The sequence below is a fragment of the Engraulis encrasicolus genome, chromosome 3 (genome assembly GCF_034702125.1).
Source record: "Engraulis encrasicolus isolate BLACKSEA-1 chromosome 3, IST_EnEncr_1.0, whole genome shotgun sequence".
Taxonomy (NCBI): Eukaryota; Metazoa; Chordata; class Actinopteri; order Clupeiformes; family Engraulidae; genus Engraulis; species Engraulis encrasicolus.
This window is the reverse complement of record NC_085859.1, coordinates 16481801-16504300: the sequence shown is the minus strand read 5'-3', so window position 1 is coordinate 16504300 and position 22500 is coordinate 16481801. Positions and strand designations below refer to the sequence as shown.

General features: G+C 42.6%; 2 protein-coding genes across 10 annotated transcripts in view; both read left to right on the top strand.

The window, feature by feature from the left end:
- Positions 1-16282, top strand: part of sorbs3 (sorbin and SH3 domain containing 3) — a 112463-nt gene extending 96181 nt beyond the window's left edge. For 7 of the 9 annotated variants that reach the window (XM_063194873.1, XM_063194871.1, XM_063194872.1 and 4 more), the window contains 9 exons: positions 445-575; positions 4786-4844; positions 5129-5175; positions 6674-6788; positions 7694-7819; positions 9234-9884; positions 10507-10583; positions 10936-11042; positions 11998-12413. In XM_063194873.1, the coding sequence (XP_063050943.1) occupies positions 445-575; positions 4786-4844; positions 5129-5175; positions 6674-6788; positions 7694-7819; positions 9234-9884; positions 10507-10583; positions 10936-11042; positions 11998-12059 (1375 nt within the window). In that variant the 3' untranslated portion in view covers positions 12060-12413. Of the gene's footprint in view, positions 1-444; positions 576-4785; positions 4845-5128; positions 5176-6673; positions 6789-7693; positions 7820-9233; positions 9885-10506; positions 10584-10935; positions 11043-11997; positions 12414-13669 lie in introns of those variants that run through there. The other 2 variants (XM_063194875.1, XM_063194874.1) reach the window with 2 other exon arrangements.
- Positions 16283-16857: 575 nt separating this feature from the next.
- pdlim2 (PDZ and LIM domain 2 (mystique)) overlaps positions 16858-22500 on the top strand; it is a 148070-nt gene continuing 142427 nt past the window's right edge. The window contains exon 1 of the mRNA XM_063194843.1: positions 16858-17416. The gene's annotated coding sequence lies outside the window, so the exon portion shown is untranslated. The remainder of the gene's footprint in view (positions 17417-22500) is intronic.

Sequence of the window (22500 nt, the reverse complement as noted above, 5' to 3'; positions counted from 1 at the left end):
AGGGTGGGATTTGAACCTGCAACCCTCTGATCTAGAGGCCAGCTCTCTCCCCATTGAGCCATGGCTAATGTGACATTGCTTGCTGACTCTATTGAGAGAGGTAGCCATGCTGTATGAGTTCGTTTTCTTGTGGAAAGTCCTCAGGTGTCCTCATTGGATTGTGACAGATGAGCAAGGCAGTTTTGTGTAACCTGAAGCGTTATGTTGTTTTTCTGTTGAAGTAGCAAGGTGGGAAAGACATTACAAAAAATCTGCTTTATCCCCATAATGCACGCCATTTGATCAGTGGTTAACTACCAAGTTAACTACCATAGCACTACACTACTATGACATAACACAGGAACTTCTACGGTCATTGCCATCCTGGTAACAGCAAATGTATAACTCTGTGTCTTCACAGGTTAAAGTTGTCTAATTTAACTTGTGAATTGAACATTTTCACAGCACCTGGGGAGGATCACTGTACTCTGCAGCAGAGAAGGGAGTGGAGAGTCCTCCAAGGGGATCTCTGCACGCTGCCCCAGTGGAAGCTCCTCCAAGGGCCTTTCTGCACGCTGCCCCAGCCTATGGTAGAGGTAGGAACAGAGGCTTCCTTGACACCCTTGTAGATGAATATTGATGTACACCAGTGGTCTCCAAACGGTGACCCGCGTGCCAGATCGATCCAGCCCGGGCATGGCAAGCATTTAGCCCACCATCAGGTTGGAACAAGTGGAAATGTATAGTGTGCTATCTGTGGCCATAGTGTCAGGCTATTTACGTATATGTAGCCCTCAGCCTCATTTGTACTCCATATTGTACCTTATTTGGCCCTTGGGGAAAAATAATTAGAGACCACTGATGTACCCTCTTGTAGCATTTTAGCCTTTATTCAGACAGGACAGTCGAAGATGGAGACAGGAAATCAGTGGGTGAGAGAGACGGGGTGGGATTGGGACATGACCCAGACCAGACTTGAATGCGTGCCCCCATGGGCATGCTGAAAAGCTGCTGGCTGCACCCCCACCCCCCCAACCCCCTTACTTTTTTATGACACCTGGATTATTTTATTTTATCTTTCAACTGTCTACTTTAAAGACTCTGGCAGGTACCAAGCTGAAATAATGTCTGAAGGCGTTTATTTCTAACCCTTAACGTAATGTCTAATGAGCATATCATATCTGGCCTCAGACTGCTCTGTCAAAATCTGTGTGTGTGGTTTATGTGAGGGTTAGAGGTGGGGATTGATTATGGTTCCTAATCAGTCGCCAGTGAAGTAAAAAACAAAATAAAATAATAAAAATGAAATAAGTATAAAAAATGAATAAAGTTCTTTTGTTCATGGGACGGCAGTTACATCATACAAGAAACAAATAAGCATGTTGTTAACATTAATATGCTCTGCTTTCTGTCATTGGCCGTGCATGCCAGCGCTGTTTCATCTCTGGTATTGTTTTAGATTTGTCTGCGTTTTAACATGACTTAGTTCAGGCTGAATGTTATCCCGCTCGATATCAGACTGCATTCCACAAGACCTCACCTCGGAACTGTCTGTCTGTCAGAGTCAGAGTCTCATGACCCGTTCAGTTCAGGTTCCTGTCTGCTGCTGTGGTGAGTGTTGCCAGATTGGGCGGTTACCCACCCAATTGGGCTACTTGGGATGGCCGACGTCTGTGGGTAAAAACGGGAAAAATTGGTAATTTGGCGGGTTTTTTTCCCTGCAGTTTTGTGCCCATAGAAATCAATGCAATTTGTTGAAATTGGGCAGAATTTTGTGAATTTTGGCGGTTTTTGAGAACCTTTTGGGCAGGATGTGATCAGACACATCTGGCAACACTGGATGTGGTGGTCAGAGAGTGTTTTTAAACTAACAAAATATTGAGGTTAGGGCCAGGGCTGGACTGGAGGAGAAATGGGGACCGGGCTCTTCAGGCTTAAAGGGGCCCCTCATAATTAGTGACGCAGACCTGAATCGCCTGTAGGCCACGTTTTCAGGAATGTTTTAAAAAAAATAAAAAAATAAATAGGTGCCCACGAGGGTTTGGGGCCCACCGGGAAATGCCCGCTATGCCAGATGGCCAGTCCAGCCCTTTTTGGACACATGTTTTGGAGGGAGCTTTTAAGGATTTGCAAAGCGGGAGGGAGGGAGGGAGGGAGGGAGGGAGGAAGTTGGCAAAATCACAAGCGAGGGCCGGGGGAGGAAGTCTTGATTATAGATCAAGTCTTATCCAATTGTTTTTGTTGGAGATTAGTCCGTGGAGACTGGGCCCAGAGAGAGAACGTAGAACAAGCCGCTGTGAACATACCAGGGCTGGACTGGTCATCTGGCATACAGGGCTTTTTCCCGGTGGGCCTACATTCCTCAAGGGCCGACACTTTTTTGGTTTGTTTTTTTCTTTGTTTGTTTGTTTTTTTACTTAGAGATTGGCCCTCAATTTAGATAGGGTGTCCTCTTGATATCTTTAAAATAGACAGTGGCCTGAACCAGTCATGATGTGGTAGAAAGGCAGGGAGGGCCGTGTGAGGGACTGTTCTATGCCAAAAAATGCATGCTGTTTTTCGATCCCAGTTCAGTCCTGAACGTAGAACAGCCGCCACATATCAGGGCCTGGACTGGTAATCTGGCATACAGGACTTTTTTTTGAGACAGACAAGAAAGCTCCACCATGCACACTGTTCACATTTGCAAATTTACTTGCAACGTTTTGGTTTATCGATCAAGCAATTCGACTGAGTTGCTTGCAGAAGACCAATAGACTGAAACGTCGCAAGCAAACTTTGCAACTGTGAACAGGGTGCAGGAGCTTTTTTGACTTTAAAGGTACACTATGCAGGAAATGGTCAAAAAAGGTACTGCAACTATGCTGTTCATTGAAACTGGGCTGCCAATTGCCAAATTTGCTCTTAACATGAAAGTTTGCTAAGTAATAAACAAATATTTTCTAGTATGGTCCAATTACAGTCATTTTTGCAGCTAAAAATGGCTATTTTTGGAAATTCTAAATGGCGGACAATGGAGAAGATCCCCCTTTTCATGTATAAAAAGTGCAATTTTTCCAGTCATAATGAATACTTAGAATTTGATGGTGGTGGTAAGTATTCATGAAAAAGGTAACATTAGTGAATGGGCAGCATGAATTTTGGAAATAAACAACTAAAAATCTGACACAGTGTCCCTTTAATGTTGGTGACCCCAGGGATTTCCCTCCTATGCACCTTGCCAAAGGAAGTGTGCAAGAGTTCTGCAACTTCCACAGGTGCACTGCCAATACTGTTGTTTTGTTTGTTTGTTTTTCGTAGCTCCTTGATGCATGCCGTTCGACTAGCAGAACTCTGTAATTATCACTGAAAAACCTTTACTACCTTGGAACTACACTACTGTGTATACTACTGTATATGTTGTAACTTGGTCAGTGCCATTCTGGTAACAGCTCATTGATAACAGGGCCCGTGTCTTACTGGGTTAAGAACTGGTCGGCAATAATATAGACAGTGGACTGAGTTAAGCAGTGTATAGTACAAAAATGGCTTGCATATGTGAGGTGCCGGTTTAAGCCAAAAAGAGACCGGTTGGTTTTCGGTCCCAGGCCAGCCCTGCAACAGTGTGCAGTGGCCAGACTGAGAAAACTTCAAACTGAATTTCTCAGCTACTTGAATGACAACTAATATGTGAACGCAAGACATTTCCAAAAGTGATAATAATATGTACACAGTTCGACTGGAGCAGCCGGCGTGGTTTTGTGGGCTAAAGGCTGTAATTGACAGATGAAGCTCACTGTAGCTAAATGAAACGTTCCCCATCGACTGCCTATATTGTCCACACACACACATGTACAATGCTCACTACTAGGCCCTGGCCTAACGGTTGGACACTGGCTTGCTGCGCTTGTGACCTGGGTTCGATTCCGGACCGGGTCATTTTCTGCACCTTCCCTGTCTCTCTCTCCCCACTCATTACCTGTCTCTCCTACACAGTCCTGTCAAAAATAAAGGCAGAAAACAAAAACCCTAAAAAAAAGAATTTCTCACTACTACGCCCACACTAGCCCTATAGCAAAAACGTAAATGTTTCAGTGTTAATTTAGCACTATTCTGAGCACATATGGTCCCACTCAATTTTAGTGTTCAATATGAACTCTTTGAGTGTTGTATTAAAACCGTGAAGCCATATGTGCTCCAAAATAGTGTTAAATACAACTCTCCATAGGCTCTTTTCCACTGAGGGTTTTCTGGTAGGCCTACAGCTCGACACAGCGTGACTCAGACACCACTTTTTGCTCTTCGATTGATTGCTGCCCAATCAAAAAGCATAAAGGAGCAGCCAAGTCGCGCTGTGTTGAACTGTAGGCCTACCAGAAAGCGGAAGTGGAAAAGAGCCTTATGTGTAGCCAGGCTGTGCCCTCCTAGTGACGCAACACTTTCAGCATTGCAACTTCTCGAAGAGATTTGAACGTCGATGATAATCAGGCTACCTTATTCGGTGTTAATTCGGCACCCAAAGAGGTGAGCACTAATTCAAGTGGGACCATGAATACTCAGAACAGTGTTGAATTAACACTGCAAATTTTACTGTGTGTGTGTGAACCCATATGCCGCCCGTGTGATGTACTGTATAGTGTAGCTAATAAAAGACAACAGAACGGTGGTAAACATTTACTGTGTTTTGGTAGCTATGTAACCCTAGGTATGGTGCGTCAGGCACAATAAATCTCAAGTACTGGATGTAATCATGAAGGCATTTGTTCTCTTGGCATATGCACTGCATTTCTTGGAAAGCTCATTTCCTTTTTTTACGATAACTTGCAGATAGAGTCAGCCCTGTACCTGAAGACATGGACTTCCCACCAAAGAGAGAAGAGAAGAAGGTAATATCTTTTTTGAATGTGCTTTTACACAGCATATTTTCTTTGTGCTAAAATTGTATCATGTAGCTACCTCATTAGGTACACTGGAATAAGTGGTGTGTAAACAATGTAAAATCATGCTAGCTGTTGTAATAACGTCAGTAATGACTTGTTTATGCGCCACCGCTTTCTGCAAATCTATAAGAGAAAACATGTATCCTCTGCATTTACCATTACTCTGAAAATGTTTTATTTATTTATTTATTCCTGTTTGTTTGTTTGTTTGTTTGTTTGTGGTACTGCAGATGAAGGCAGCTCGGGCCAAGTTTAATTTCCAAGCGCAGTCACCCAAGTAAGTAGTGAACAATCCCTGGCAGCTCTGCACATGGCCCATTTCCTCTCACAGGTTGTTGTTTTAATTATTATTATATTCCGATGAAGCGTGGAGATAGAGGAGGAGAGGGGGAGGGGTGTGAGAAAGACAACAAAACATAACAACCATGATTACTTCACCCGTAGTCCTTTCAAGCCGATGGCCAGCGATCCCACTCACCCTTCTCTGAAAACTGACTACATCATAGCAACATTGTTTTGAGATTGTAGAGAGTTTTAAGTAAGTGATTAAGACCAATGGTCATTAGTACCGTTTATTTTGTCTAGTCTGGTCTTGTTTCAGAGGTAACACGAGACAATGTAAAACTTTTACACAAGAATCTGCAGTCTGAATTCCTTGCGTGTTCGACTGGAATGTTTCTTGGTTGTCTGCTGTATTTGGAAAGGAATGTCTCGTCAAACGCTGCCAGAGCTATTTGTTTTGTTTTTCCTGGACTGTCAGGGTAACTACATCACCTTGTGAAAATGTGAACACAATTTGCTGCAGCCTCTTTGTGCAGATGGGGTCGCTGGCGGGCCTATTCACTATTTGCTTAAAAAACTCAACTACATTATAACAGCACTGTTATGGCATTACAGAGAGCCTTAAGTAACAGATTAAGACATAGCCACAACAATTTTGGTGACAGTAAGGTTATAACATAGACTCTGCGCAAAGGGGTTAAGGACCGCATTAGAAATATGGTCAGGCGCTCGTTATAGCTAATTGCTGCGTCATAGATTTCATTGTTTTTTCCTGTTAATTACCCTTGTGTTGCATTTTTTTTTTTGTACAATATTTTGGGTGGACTGCACAGGAAATTAGTTATAACCAGGAAGTTGTATGATATGAGTTTTTTTTGTTTTCTTTTTTTTCGGCCAACTTCCAAAGCCTGATCTTATTTCCTCCACCTCTCCCCTCTCTCTCTCTCTCTCTCTCACACACACACGCACACACACACACACACACACACACACACACACACACACACACACACACACACACACACACACACACACACACACACACTCACTCACTCACAAACACACACAATCTCTCTCTCGCTCTCGCTCTCGCTCTCTCTCTCTCTCTCTCTCTCTCTCTCTCTCTCTCACACACACACACACACACACACACACACACACACACACACACACACACACACACACACTCACTCACTCACTCACTCACTCACTCACTCACTCACTCACACACACACACACACACACACACACACACTCACTCACAAACACACAATCTCTCTCTCTCACTCACTCACTCACTCACTCACTCACTCACTCACTCACTCACTCACTCACTCACTCACTCACTCACACTCACTCACTCACTCACTCATGCGTTCACTCACTCACTCACCCACTAACTCACTCACTCAATCTCTCTCTCTCTCTCTCTCTCTCTCTCTCTCTCTCTCTCTCTCTCTCCCCCCCCTCCTCTCTCTCTCTCCACCCCACAGGGAGCTTCCTCTCCAGAAAGGAGACGTGGTCTACATCCATCGGCAGGTGGATGCCAACTGGTATGAAGGGGAGCACCATGGCCGCGCCGGCATCTTTCCCACCAGCTACGTGGAGGTGGGCTCTCTCTCTCTCTCTCTCTCTCTCTCTCTCTCTCTCTCTCTCTCTCTCTCCATCGCATAGTTCCCTTTCCTTCCTTCTGCTTTCCATATCATAGTTCTCAGAGCTTGTCATTTCTTCCCTTCCCTTCCCTTTCCTCCTTTTCATTTCATTCCTTTCTTCCCATTTCTCTCTCTCCATCACATAGTTCTCTTTCCTTCCTTCCGCTTTCCATATCATAGCTCTCAGAGGCAGCGCCTCTCTCTTGTTTCCGTTCCGCCCCCCCTTTTCATTTTAGATTACTTTCTTCACTTCCCTTTCTTCTCTTCTTATTTCTTTCCTCCTTTCCTGTTTTTCCGTTCCTGTTTTTTTTCTGGAGCTCCAGTACTGTAGCTGGCTGGAGTGTTCCCTAGTCTTTCCCCTCAGCAGCGACCTCACCCTTCCTTCCTCTCCCTCTGTTCTGCTCCCCCTGCACAGTAAAATACTTGTGTTAATATAGCTTGCAAAGAGTTGAATTAAAAGGCATGCAGATGACATTTAACCCCGCTCAAAAATAGTGTTCATTTTTTCTCTTTGGTTAGGGTAACATTCGGTTAGCAGCATGCTACTCTTTTGGTAGGGTAACATTTGGTGTAGTTTATTAACGTTACCCCTTCTCGATACACGTGTCGCCACCTAGTGACGTTTCAACAAACACTAACATAGCCTCTTCCTGCCTATTCACTATTTGCTGAAAATACTCAACTACATTATAACAACATTGCTATGGCAGTACCGATAGCTTTAAGTAACAGATTAAGAGACATAGCCATTGCAATTTTGGTGACGGTTGCTATAGGTTATAACATAGGCTCTGCGCTAAAGGGATTTAAAGTGCTAGTGCCACAATTCTACACATCCCTTTTTTACCGTATGCCATCCAGATCATCCCTCCCACTGAGAAGCCCACTCCCATCAAGTCCCCCACCGTCCAGGTGCTGGAGTATGGAGAGGCCGTGGCCCTGTACAACTTCAACGCAGACCTGCCCGTGGAGCTCTCCTTCAAAAAGGTAATAATGTGGCCTGCTGTTGCACTTTCTTACAGTAAGGGCCTCCGCACATTGGCTCCGACAAAGTGCTGAGCACTGCTCCGCAAAAGTTCGATTCCATTGTTTTCAATAGAACCCCGCACACTGGCGCCGATGTCCGCGGACATTCGCCGACGTCGGATAGCAATTAGAGACAAGTTCTATTTTGTCGGCGCTGTCCATTGATTATCAATGCTATATTCGTGTGAAATTAGGTTTGGGGGTCCGAATTCTGTCGGAAGCAAAAGCGCGCCGCAGTGCTGTCGGAGCCAGTGTGCGGCCGGCCTAAGGGCCTCCGCACATTGGCTCCGACAAAGTGCTGAGCACTGCTCCGCAAAAGTTCGATTCCATTGTTTTCAATAGAACCCCGCACACTGGCGCCGATGTCCGTGGACATTCACGGATCTCGGCTAGCGATTAAAGAGGATTTCTATTTTGTCGGAGCTGCCCATTGACTATCCATGCCATGTTCGTGTGAAATTCGGTTTGGGGGTCGGAATTCTGTCGGAAGCGAAAGTGCTCCGCTGTGCTGTTAGAGCCGATGTGTGGAGGGAGGCCATAAGAGTCACTCGTTTTCTCCCGTTCCATGTGCATACCCCCATATGGAAAAGATGTAGAAACCCTACAAAATGGACACTATATGGACTATGTATACTGATTAGAGATGCACAAGATCTGGTTGCGGATCCGGAAAAGGCAGGATAATAGGGTTTTTCACAGGATCCAGATCCGGCAGGATCTTAAGCAGTGGATCCGGTATCCGGCAGTTGCCTAAAAATCAGGATCTGGTGCATCTCTAGTTTTTACCTAGCCTAGGCTTTTCAGTCAGTCTTTCACAACCCCAATCACTGCATGGAGTGAAAGCCCTTTGGAAGCGGCCGTTGCAGGCAGTTTGTCAGTAGGCCAAGGAGTCTAAAAAGTAGTTTGAGCCAACGTAATAAAAAGGGCCCACGTGGGCGAGTAGACTATGTGTTTCAACCCTTTCGTAGGATCCGGTGTCCGGTTCCGGATACAGCAGGATCTTAAGCAGTACATCAGGTATCCGTTAGGATCCTAAAAATCAGGATCCGGTGCATCTCTAGTATACTGTACAGTTTGTATATGGCACAAAATAGTAAGTGGTGCAAGTAGTAAGTAGTAGTAAGTGAAGCATTCATCATTTTCCACAAATAATGCAGTCATAGCCTACACCTTCCATATACTGTTACATGTAAACATTGAACATGGAATGTGTATGAGTGTGTTTACTTATTTGGCTTAAAAAATGTATATGCATGTACGTTTTTTGTTAATATATCTTTCTCACTGTGGATAAAAGTGGATAATGTGTCAGCTACAGTAAGTGTACTCTAATGTAACAATGCTCTGCTCTGCTCTGCTCTGCTCTGTCCTGAAGGGGGAGGTGATCAGCGTGACGAGGCAAGTGGACAACCAATGGCTAGAGGGCCGCATCCCCGGCACCTCCCGCAGCGGCATCTTCCCCATCAACTACGTCCAGGTCAATAAAAAGCCCCGTACCAAGTCCTCCTCCTCCTCGGATGACTCACCTGTCGCCACCTCCTCACCCAGCACGTGTGTGTTGCCAGCGGAGCCGCGGAGTCCAGGGCGCCCGCTCCACTCTCCGTGCTACACGCTGCGTTCGCCACTGTCCCCCTCACCGCTCAGCTACGCCAGTCCACAGCACTCGCCACACAAGCCCTGCTCACCCACACCGTCCACCACACCGCCCTCCTCGCATGGCAGCACGCCCACGCACTCACGCTCACCGCTCTCGCCCAATCAGCTGCCGGCAAAGCAGGCGAAGCAGCCAATAGCCAATCACTGGCCCCACGTCACGTCACCTGGGCCCGCGTCGCCCGCGTCACCCACGCTACACAACAACAGCAGCAACAACAGTAGCCACTTTTGGGGCGGGTCGAACGCTAGAGCTCACAGCCCATTGGATAGAGATGTGAGGTCTTCTCCACTGTCGACAACCAATCACGTTCCGTCATCTCCTCAGGGTCCGGGACTGAACGCGGTTACCAAACCTGCCCCTTCAACGCAGGTTTGTGTCGTCAGCATTCATACTTTTGAAAATATTTGAAAGTGTGTGAAGAGGTTGTCCAAATTGCAATATCTTCAATTTCGAAAAATACATTTTTTAAGTGTTTTTGTTGTGTTTGTCAGTTAATATCAATAATTTTTGACCCAGTTAACCCAGTTCAAATGACCGTAATCCTTAAAATTACATTTCAAAAAAACTTTGGTAACACTTTACTTGATGCCGGTGTCATACGTTTGACATAACAGTGTCATAAGAGTGTCATAACACTCATAAACATTATTTGATTAAGTGACATTCGATTTTGGTAAAGACAGCCCAAACAATGTATTTTTTTTCCATGACCATAAAGCATTTATGACATGTTTATGACATTCATAATTTTATGACTCATCCATGTTTTGACATTGTTATGACACTTGTCATGGCATGTGTATGGAGCCGGCGTCAAGTAAAATGTAACCATAAGTTATGTTGAAAAATGAAAGAACTCTTCATGTTCTTATGACACAAGGCAGAAATGAAGATACTTACACATCCCACAGCTAAGTATTTTACAGGTATAAACATGGTAAAAGCGCTGTCATGCATTTGATAACACTTTGTATCTTCATTGGTGTTGCAGCCAAATTCCCACAGAAGTGCTCCTCCCGTACCCCAGAATGAGACAAAGCCTGGTTCTGTAGCGGTCCAGCGAGCACCGTAAGTTTCATTGTTTGAATGCCTACAATGCCGTTGTAGGTAATGTTGTACCTACAATTATGTATTCATGTATTGTGTTGTACGAAAGATTTTCAATATGGTAACCAAGATGAAACATGGTACTGTACATGCCACCAATACAGTAAAGTGGGATCAATTATGGTCTCCTATATGGGCATGACTATTTAAACATTTCCATTGAACTCCATTCATTCTAAACCCTATTTAGTTTGATAAAGGGGCATACCAGCCATATGTTGGCAGCTTAGAACACCATCAGAATGTCATATTGATTCTGCTACTATAATAAAAGACTTTTCATTAATAATAAACAAAACTTTAACTGTTGCAGATACAAAGCAGTATACAACTACAGGCCACAGAACAAGGATGAACTGGAACTGCGAGAGGGGGATATTTTACAGGTGGTGGAGAAGTGTGATGACGGCTGGTTTGTAGGTAAGTGTCGTTCTTTGGAAATTTCGGAGCCGTACATAAAACAACATACAACTTTGGGAAGTTTGACACAGCAACGCCCCCTAGTGGCTTGAACTTAAACCTGCACTAGAAAGTGGGGATATTCCATGAGGACTGTACAGTAGTGGAAATCTGAGTTCTTAGGGGGGAGAGGATGAACATGGACACAACTTACAGGGGTTGAACAAAATAATGGAAACACCTGTCATTTTAGAGTGGGAAGTTTCATGACTCAGGTGGACCTGCCTGTTGGTCAATCTTCATTAAATGCACATTGCACCAGTAAGGTGAAGTGTGAAGATTCAATTAGCAGGGTAAGAGCACAGTTTTGCTCAACATTTTGCAATGCACACAACATTATGGGTGACATATCAGAGTTCAAAAAGGAGAAATTCTTGGTGCGCTTGTAACTGTTGCATCTTTGACCGAGACAGCAAGTCTTTCTGATGTATCAAGAGCCACAGCATCCAAGATAATGTCTGCAGTGAATACCATCAAGAAGGATGAATCACATCCAACAGGATTAACTGTGGACACAAGAGGAAGCTGTCTTAAAATGACAGGTGTTTCCATTATTTTGTCCAACCCCTGTAGATGACACCATGGATAATGGCATACATGTAATATGCAAACAATGAAATATACAGGCAAGACAAGCCACTTGAACATAAATGTCCTTTGGGTCTGAGCTGACCTGTGTCAAGCTTGATATGTGTGTCAACTATGACATAATGGGGGAAAAAACCCCTCCAAGAGAAGTTCAGTAAAAAAAAAAGAAAGAAGAAGAAGCAGAAAAGTAGTAAAACCAAAAGGTAGGCATGGTATAGAACCGCTTTGCAATGTTATGTTAGAAAATGTTAGAAAGCTCCTGAAGCTTCTATGAAAGTAACCATCTACCAACTACCGATACCCCCCCCCCTTTTTTTTGTCGTTACAGGTACGTCAGAACGGACGCAGGCCTTTGGGACGTTTCCAGGCAACTATGTGACTCCAGTGTAGCCACTGGGGATGCTTTGACCTTTGACCTTTGACTGTTGATGGACAAGTGTGCTTGGCTTCTGAGCTGCACCTATACAGCACACTACTCACCAGCTTGCAACCAATCAGTGACTATGATGACTGTCTGAACACAGTGTACTCCACTGCACTGCACTCCACCTACCCATAAGGAACAAAGCATTCATTCACAAGTATATATCTGTACACATGATACACAGTATACAATACATCCATTGACAGTAGATATATTCTATTTACTGTCAATGAATACATCACATCGCCTCTCTATCTCTGTCGTTCTGTCCTTCTGTCTCTCTGTTCCACAGAAACACAAATACACACACACACATACACGCAAGCACGCACACACACACACACACACACACACACACACACACACACACACACACACACACACACACACACACACACACACACACACACACACACCAGTTCAGTTTGTACTACAGTGCTATTCTGATCTGCTGACTCAGCGTAACTCTCCACTTCCTTGTGGAGACCACAGCGGCGTAACCCACACACACACACACACACACACACACACACACACACACACACACACACACACACACACACACACACACACACACACACACACACACACACACACACACACAGACGTAAACCCACACACACCATTACCAGGTTCCACAGCTCCATGAGTCACCGCCTGTCCAGTGTTGCCAGATAGGGCGGTTTCCAGCCTTATTGGGCTGCTTAGGATGACCGTCTGCGGGTAAAAATGGGTAAAAAAAGGACATTTGGGCGGGTTTTTCTGCAAATGTATGACCATGGAAATCAATAGAATTTAGTTCAAATTGGGATTTATTGCTTCCATGTGGGTTTTTGAGTATTTTTTGGGCTGGAAATCATCCGTCTCATCTGGCAACCCTGCGCCTGTAAGTCAGCATGCGTGTGGTGTGTGTGTGTGTGTAGCAGCGCCACAGGAAAAGGCAAGGCAACACCGCAATGGTAACGGTTGTGCACTTAACTGTTGCCGGTTAAATTGCACCCCATGTCACTACATGTAAACATGGGAAAGCTCTGAGACGAAGACTGGTTGCCACTATACCCCACCATGTCACTATACAACAGTGCTGTACGTACGCACACATTGGAAAGTTTTGGAACTGGTTGCACTGCCCATGTCACTACGTGTGCACCATCGGAGAGCTTTGGAACATAGACTGGTTGTTTTGAGGAAATGAATGGACGTTATGGAGAAGCGCTGTCCATGCGTTGTCAAGTTTGTCCTGTCACCCAAATATATATGTGTGTGTGTGTTTCTTCTGCATGGGCCGAACTGTCACCTCACGTCACGTCACGTCACGTCACGTCACGTCACGTCACGTCACGTCACGTCACGTCACGTCACGTCACGTCACGTCACGTCACGTCACGTCACGTCACGTCACGTCACGTCACGTCACGTCACGTCACGTCACGTCACGTCACGTCACATCACAGCATTTTCAACACAGGATCTGCACACAACGATTGTGTTGTCCCTGAAAAACAGACCCGTCATAATGTTCAACTAAGAGACTCTTTTACAAAAAATGTTTTATACGTATGCACTTTGTTTTCAGATTTGTAACAGGATCCCGGATGAATGATCTGAAGATGGCAAAAGAAAGTGACACTATGAAAGTGCCTGGACCCACATGATGTCTTTTTGCTTGATTAACAAAGACAATTGACAATTTTATTATTTCTTTTCATTTTTTTTCTGGCTTTATGGTGTGATGAACAGATGTGTTCTCGTTATTCCAGTATACTCACCACACAGCTTTCAAAAGAATGTTTAGCTTTAAAGTTAACACTAGCAATATACTGTATTGCATGTAGGCAAGCTTTCTTCTCCCCAAAAATGAATTTTGTCATTTTCTAGCAATTGATGCCAAATATCCTGACTATGATCTCAAAAATTAATAACATCTTTTGGCAGCACCAGTTGTAGCCTACGGACAGAGTAAGTAAAGTTCTTTCCGGAGGTGTATGAAATAGAAGTAGTTCTCTTACAAACTACACGACCTCACGTAGTTTATACACCAGATATTCCACAATACATGGGTTCACAGTGTTTGTAAACACAATATTATGAGGAGGGGTAAGACACTGGCAGCCAACCGACAGCGGTTTCCAACAATCAGAGGTTGAGTTGTGCGCAGTTAGTTTCGTGCAGTCAGGGGAAAACTAAAAATGTAGAACCCATGTATACCTAATGAGGTAAATACAGTGTAAGAGTCTTTCCTTTATACACCTCTGTTAAACATGGGACAGATGCCTGAAGCATCATCACTTGTATGAATTTCTGTACCAGCTGAATCTTGCTAAGTTCTTCAATGCCCGTGTCCATATTGGCCTTGTTTACATGAGAGATTCAATTCAGAATGAACTCAATCTAATTGAATGGAATTGAGATAATAAAGTGAGTTAATTCCAAATTAAGAGATGTTTACATGACGTGAATTAAGTCTGAATTAAATGTCTCATGCAAACGTAGAGAGTGTGGAGATGAGTCACTCACTCATACACAGAGGTGTCTAACATTCATTACGTTTACATGATGTTTTTAATTCAGAATTAATAATTCAGAATTGAATAGTCCCGTCGAGTTTACTTTGATCTTTCAATTAATTCAGAATTATTAACTGTTCACATGGCGCTTTCAAGGTGAAATTGAGCTTTATTCAGAATTAAAGTGAGTTCATTCTGAATTAAATGTCTTGTGTAAACGAGGACTCACTCATATACAGAGGCGTACTCTGGGAAGTAGACACCATCCAGTCTCTGCAACTCGCATGTAAAACATTTCTACGAGTTGTCCAGTGGAAAATAGGCTACCACAAGGGGGCATTCATGTGTGCTTCCCATGTTGGTATTTGGTATTTATTACCATAATTCCCAGAGCACATGAATGGACCAAAAGTAGGCTACTGTTACTGATGTAAGTACCAACACTGGTACATGACATTGGCCTATAGGGCATATATTATAATTCCACCAGGTATTCCATTGTACCTAATTAGGAAGATAACACTGTAACAGTATTGCTACTATTAGTTTATACACCTCTACTCATACATGTATGTTTAGGTGCCTGTTTTTCAAGCCAGCAGGGGTGTGTTTCTCAAAAGCATAGTTGCTAGCCAGTTAGCAACTTGGGAAGTTGCCATTGGGAAATTGCATGGCAAACAACATAGTAGCTAACATAGTTAGCAACTATGGCTTTGAGAATCGCACCTCTGGGCTCCAATAAGTGCCTGTATTGAGTGGATGTTGATTGCTGAATCCTGAGTACTTTGTGTTGCAGTAGCTTATGGCCGTGCTGCATGACTGTTTGAATTTAAACCATCTGTAACCAAGCAGCCTTTTCCAAATTTAGAGTGTAACCAATGGAAACACTTACTTTTTTCTTTTTTCCCTCTTCCCCTTCACATCAGAGCCTTATTGCTTGTTTATGAACACTTCACTGCTCAGTTTGGATCAAGATCACGTTGCTGATGCAGTAACCACTTCTGATACTCGCAAATGATGGAATTTTCAGAGCTTTTCACACGCACATTTATACATATATAGTACCACGCATCTGAAATGGGTTTTAAAGCTACCATACTTCAAAAGGACCTTTTATAGACCTTGCGGAAAAAAGCAAAGGCTGCACTTATTAAAACAGACCATAATAGAAGCCTCTTCCTGGATATCACATGCCAATACTTCTTATTGACAGGCTTGTAATGAACTGTGGTAAACTATCTTATGATTGAGTGCATATTTATATACTATGCCTCAGGGAAACCTCTACAGTAGCCCTGCAATGCTGCACTGTTTTTAACTAACTCCACTAATCAATAACTGTATTTGACATTCAACATTTTATTTTCTTGGGACATTTTCACATTTATTCCAGTTAAAATATGTATGGTTCTTCATGACTGAATGACATGGATACTAGTATGACTGATTTCTATATAATAACATGCATATACAATGGACGAGAGGTAGGTCTGTAAATAAATGCTTTAATTATCCGTTGTGTCTGGTTTGTTTTAACCTCACTGTTTATCTTTTCCGGTGAGACAATGTACAGATTTTTTTAGCACGTTATGAAATTGCAAAATAATATATTTTCCTGACAGCTCAATGTATTTCTATGTAAGGTACTCACATGTCTGCAAAAATATCCAAATAAAAATAAATAGGTTTCATCATTTAAGTCAGTGTGAACTCCAAGAAGTGCATTTGTGTTCAGTCACTGTCTCACCGTCTCAGTATATGCACAAATAAATATGAACTTAATAAAAAGTACAATTTAGGTGCCATGGATGTAGGCCTACATCATTGGTGGGGGTCGCGACCCTTAATACACCTACTGCAGAGGGTCCTGGAGAGAGCAAGAGGGACGGTTTGAATAACAACTTGAATATGCCATTACATATCCATATCATAAATTATTTAGCATCAATATTCAATTGTATGGTTATAAATACTTTTTTTAAATTTTCATTTGAATATCCCATTAAAATTAAGCAACATTAAGGGCAGGGGCAGACAAACTGGATCGAGAAAGTAAAAGTCCAGCCAGATATTCCCTTCTGCCTGTGCTGTTAACACAGGTGACTTCACTAATTAGCTCATAGGGCCTACAGAAGGGGTCAGCTGGTTTATTAGATTGGCTGTAGCAAATATGCGGCACTGGCAGAGCTTTATTATCCACCAATGATAGGGACCAAAATGTGTTCTGTGTTCTGGAATATGGGAAGAACCACTCATGTGGAGTATTGCCCTTGACCACTAGATGGAGACTTTGTAGAAACGAATTTCAACATTTTCAGCGCAGAATTTAATGTCTCAATTACCGGTAACTTCGGCCCTTTGTGTGACACGCCCCATGCCCTTTTTTGCCTGCCCATCGTGGAGTTTATTTTGATAGCAACACGTGGCAAGTGAGCTCATGTTTTCGGGGGAGTGTTCACAGGTGATCATACATCATAGCCACGCTCCACTAAACGCATGAAATACAGTTTTGGGGAGGTCTTTCTCTCCTCTGTGTGGATGTCAAGAATCTTGTTACATGTATTAGTCTGTCGACTCGAGAATTAGCTGTCTACAATTGATTCCGCATTTCTGGCTGACAGACACACCGCAGAGGACTACTTCAACAAGTTGTAGTGCCATCAACAACCCTCAACTCTGCTTAGCGCTCGTTTATTCTGGCGCTCGCGCACACTGTCTGACGCAAGGTGCCGTGGAGTTGGAGCGAGCCGCAAACCGCAGGTGCAAATTTACGAGGGGTTAATTAGCCCGAGAAGCTTCTGCAACTGTTTTCTTCGGTGAGTAAACTGTCACGTTTGACTTAAAATCTTGACTGTCGTAACTTGTGGCTGAGTTTGACAGGCTAGACTGTGTTAACAGTCGCTGTGTGAAGTGCTGTAGCTTAAATGACAACACAATGACTGGTAGCAGTAGAAAAATGGGGGTACAACTATACAAACAAATTGACTCGACACATTCATACTAGTAGTGTCCGCGAGCGCGAGGCATTGCTCCTGACATCTGCCACTAAAGACACTGTTGTGACTGCGAAAAAGAACTGTGTGGAATTTGTATTGTAAGTTGACGTTTTGAATGGCCCGATTCAATTGCGCAGATAACATATCTGCCATGCAGCTTATCTGTCAAATCTACATACCAGCTTTTGATCTTGGTCCATAGCCATCAACAAATCTGTGATCAAAGTTGAGCGAGACTTTCCCCCCTGTATTATGGTTATGCGCATAACCTAGGCTACTACGCTGAGCGTTTTCTTTTAACCTAACAAAATAGCCTACCTCTTGATATTTTCTATCAACGTTGGGTCTGAAATTCTAAAGTCTGAAATCCTCAAATTCTGTGTAGCTGAATGAAAGGCAGACTGTCCAGGTTTGTAAAGAAACCACCACGATCGCAGGGCTCTGTGGCCAGTTCACATACCTGTCCTGTCAAGGCTGCCGTTTGCGGAGACTAGCCTACTGTAAGTGTGGTTTGTGAAATGTGTAGTATTTCCTGTAAAATAAGTTGACTTCACCAGACAGTGCTGCTTTTCATTTAGTGTAAAAGCTTCCTGACAGATTTCAGAGTGTGTGTTACATGCTGGAATGTGTATCAAGTGTAGTTGGGAGGTGTGTGTGTGTGGTGTGGTGTGGTGTGGTGAGGTGTGAGAGAATGAATGGAGATAATGAGCTAGTGAAACTTCTCATAGTAGGGTGATTCTCACGAAGCTAAAAAAAACAATGGCAATGACTTTTTAATGGTTAAATATGACAGGGATTCTTTTGATAATATACATGACTGTAGAGCGAGACGTGTACTTTCTGGCACACTAGTTCATTTTAAAAAATATTATTTTTATTTTCCACTTTTTATGCATTTTATAGGCAAATTCTCATTACCGAAATGTGTCCCGACCAAAATTTGTGGTCTTTGAATTAGGGTAAAACATAATAAAAACTTTAAAAATACATAAATGACACTACAAGAGCGTTAGTCTATGTCCGAAGTTTCATTAAGTGTTCCTTGTTGGCAATTTAAATAATGAACACTAATGAATATTTCAAGAAAAGATCGTGTCCCCAAGTTTTTCTTCTCATTACCGCAATATATTTCAGAACTACAATTAAAAGCCATCAGAATTTCAATATGAGCTGAAACTACCTCCAATTCATCTGTACTAACAGGGGATTCAAGATTGCTACATGATTAGTCAGCCTTATTGTTTGTGCCTGTAAAATGTCACAATTTGTCTCAAAAATATGCAAATACGACAAAAGTGGTTCTCATTACCGAAATCAGTCAATATTTCGAAATGAAAAAGATTTTTTCATTTTAAACTTGCTTGGTAATAGGGTATTCCTTTTCAGAATTCAACAATGGTCATGAATTAGCTATGCCATAATTACTCAAGTTACAGTTAGCATTATTGTGCTGAGCCATCTCATTACCGCAATACACATTCTCATTACCGCAATGTTTTAAGTACCTTTCGGTAATGAGGATTGTCAATTTCGGTAATGAGACTCTATGGTGATTTACATTTAGAATATATTTTCATGACATATATGTATTTCGCTTTTTATTTATGTACATTTTTAAACATGCAACTGCAACCTTAAATAGAAATTATATTTTTGCAGTATAAATATTGTCACTATGTCACTTAATTATAGTTAAAGCACTTGATGGAAGTGTTAAGTGAAATTGCATCCATTTCAGGTTGAAATATGCAATTGAATCGATATTCGATATACAATATTGTAAGTAAACAAAGCAAAAGTAAATGCCTAACATATGCAATAGTTCCTTCAACTAATGGGGGTTGTCTGTAAAAGTGATCAGCTCCATATACATTACATAGGCTAAATTCAGTGGTCATATAGGTGTTGTTCATAGACCATTTTTCTGTTCTCATCCTTTCTGGCTAATGTTGTGGTAACATTTACATTTTGTCCCACCCTTGGAAGAACAATAACTTAATCGACTATGGGCCAGAAACCCTGTTGTGAGAGTTCATTGAGAGTAGCAAGTCACAACTTAATTCTTGCTCACATGCCAACCCATGAATCAATATTCTGGCTGTTTCCACCCTCGAAATTAGTGTTGCACCGATACCATTTTTTGGCCCCGATACCGATACCCGATACCTGGCTGTGCAGTATCGCCCGATACCGATACATACCGATACCGATACCACCCTATTTGAAATGTATATGAAGGGCTGTAGTGCATACTACTTGGATGTAAAATCATTGCATGGCTTTTGTCAGGCTGCTGCCTACCTTTGTGAAACAGGAAAAAGACTAATACAAAGTGAATCCAGCAAAACTTTTTATACTTTTTAAATACCTCTATGAAATAACTAATTTCAAGGCTGTTTAAGTGTCATACAAGCACTTGTAAATGGTATCGGTGCCCTATTTCTTGGTACTCGCCGATACCGATACCACCATTTTAGTGCCGATCCACCGATACTGGTATCGGTATCGGTGCAACACTACTGGTAATGTGGTCTTTTGATGCAAAAAATGATCAAATTGCCAAGTGATGTCACCCAATGCAAAGGCAATTGCAAACAACGAAGCCAGCACTCGCAGTGAAGTTGTTATATTGCGTAGATGGCAAAAAGGGAAAAAGTTGGGAGACAAAATCGACTCACTTCAAGTCTATGTGCTTTTCCAGAAATTGACAGTTTTTTTTGCTTCCTGTGTTTGGTTGTCATACCCTCATTTGTAGTGGGTTTGAGTATTTATCCTTTTTTACTAACTTGACTTCCTTCCAAAATCTTTGTGGTGTCACAAAAGGCTTGGCATTTGAAATAGCAGTGAATAGGCCTTTTTAGCGAATTCAGTGTGAAGCAGTTTTTAGAATATTTCAATCAAAACTAGTAAGAAGAATCATTTGGAGGAATGCTGTAGTTGCCTTTACACTTTCCCAAATTAGAAACTGCTTATGCATGTTGTTTGCAACTTTTAGCAAGGTTTCAGGCCCCATACTCCGATCCTTTAGCCATGCTCAAACACCCATGTACCCATCTTTTAGTCATGCGGGTTCTTGATGTCCTGGGTAAGTGGAGAGGCAACTGGATCAAAACAGCCTCAAAATGCACTTTGCACTGATTTAGCTGAAAATGCCCATTCACAGCAATTCAAAATTCCAAGTCTATTGTGCCACCCGTTGACAAGTACCAAACATGCTAGAAAATGACAAGGAAGTTCAGGTAATGCAATGGAACAATACTGCAAGAGAAGAGCAGGATTTTGCAACGTTTTAATTCTGTTTCATGCACCCTAAACTATTATGGGCATGTCTGTCCTGAAAACCAAACATTTTTTCTTTTTCAAAAATGCGAGTGAAGTGAAAGCCCACTTGGGAAACTACAACTCCCATTGTCATTGTGATCCAGCACTCCACAGCACACACATGCACATTGCACACAAAAGAATGGCAATTATGCCTCATCCCCAATAGCACCTGAATGGGAGCAGTACTATGATCAGGGTCCCTCAGTCATGGAGGAGGATGGGGGAGATCACTGGTTAATTACTCCCTCCACCAACCTGGCGGGTCGGGAATCGGGAGTCTGATGATGACCTAACCCATGACTGCCATTGATGTGCAATGTGCAACACAAGCAGTTAGTGGTGTTCAGTGATATTTCATAACACATAACGTTCATTGTGAATTCCAGCTTTGGTCCGGACAGCATTATGGTGATACTGTACCGAAAATGTACCGAACTGTGACCCTAAAACCAAGGTGTACCGAACCCACATACCATACAAGCTACTCTAGTCATCTCTTGTTCCTTCTACTACCTACTTCCTAGTTGCCGGTGCGTGCTGAGTCAGAAAAAAAGTCCAGTGCACGACCTCGCACTGCGACATGATTTTCCTTCTCATGACAGATTTAGATTTCTGGTCCTGGTTTTGGCTGGAGAGATCAGTGGTGAGTTGTGATGTCATTCAGGGTGGGGATGAGGAGTGGGATGTATGCGCTTCATTGGGGTCATCAGGTGGCTACCCTCCGGTGTTTTGATGATGGACTAACTTTAACTTCAGAGTGCACCCCTTGGCCTTCACCCCCTATACTATGATGTTACTTTGGTGCCCAGGAGGGGCCTCGCCTCTTCACCTACTGCAGGGGTGGGGAACCTTTTTCATTCGAGGGGCCTCTTCAAATTCATCTGAGGGCCGTAAAAGTTCTCAGAGAGCCGTATTAAGAACGCAAACCAGGATTTCCCCCTGCACATTAGGCCTATATTGAAGGCAGCCACCTTTAAAACAGACTCCACCTTCTCTAGTTCCCCTGAATATAACTTAATTGTATTGCAAATGTTGATTCCTTTACAAAATATGTCATATTTCATGTGAAGCTGCATAACATTGATTTTATATCGGGGGCCTGATTAAACGGCCTCAAATGGCCCTCGAGACAGGTTCCCCACCTATGGTCTTTTATGGTCTTTGGCTGGGTCAAGACCAATCCTAATATGAATCCTAATATCCTTCAGTTGCTTAATGAATGGTTTTATATAGAATATATTTATCATCTTATTAGGTGTCATTTGATTAGTTCTGCCCTGGAGACTCTGTCGTTGTGCTAATAATAATAACAAATCACATCACTTACTAATATTAGGCTTTAGTTCAATTTATTCCTCCTTATTCTCATTACCGAAAACTCATTCTCATTACCGAAATGTATCCCTCATTACCGAAATGAGCATTTAATTGTAAAAAAAAAGTACTCAAGGAAAACTGTATTCATATATATTTTTTATGAACACAGTACCTTTCATGTTTCTTTCACTTCAATATATTTTTGGACCAAAATTGTAGGTTTTCACTGATTTATTCTAAAATTAAAGAGGAAAACAAATGAT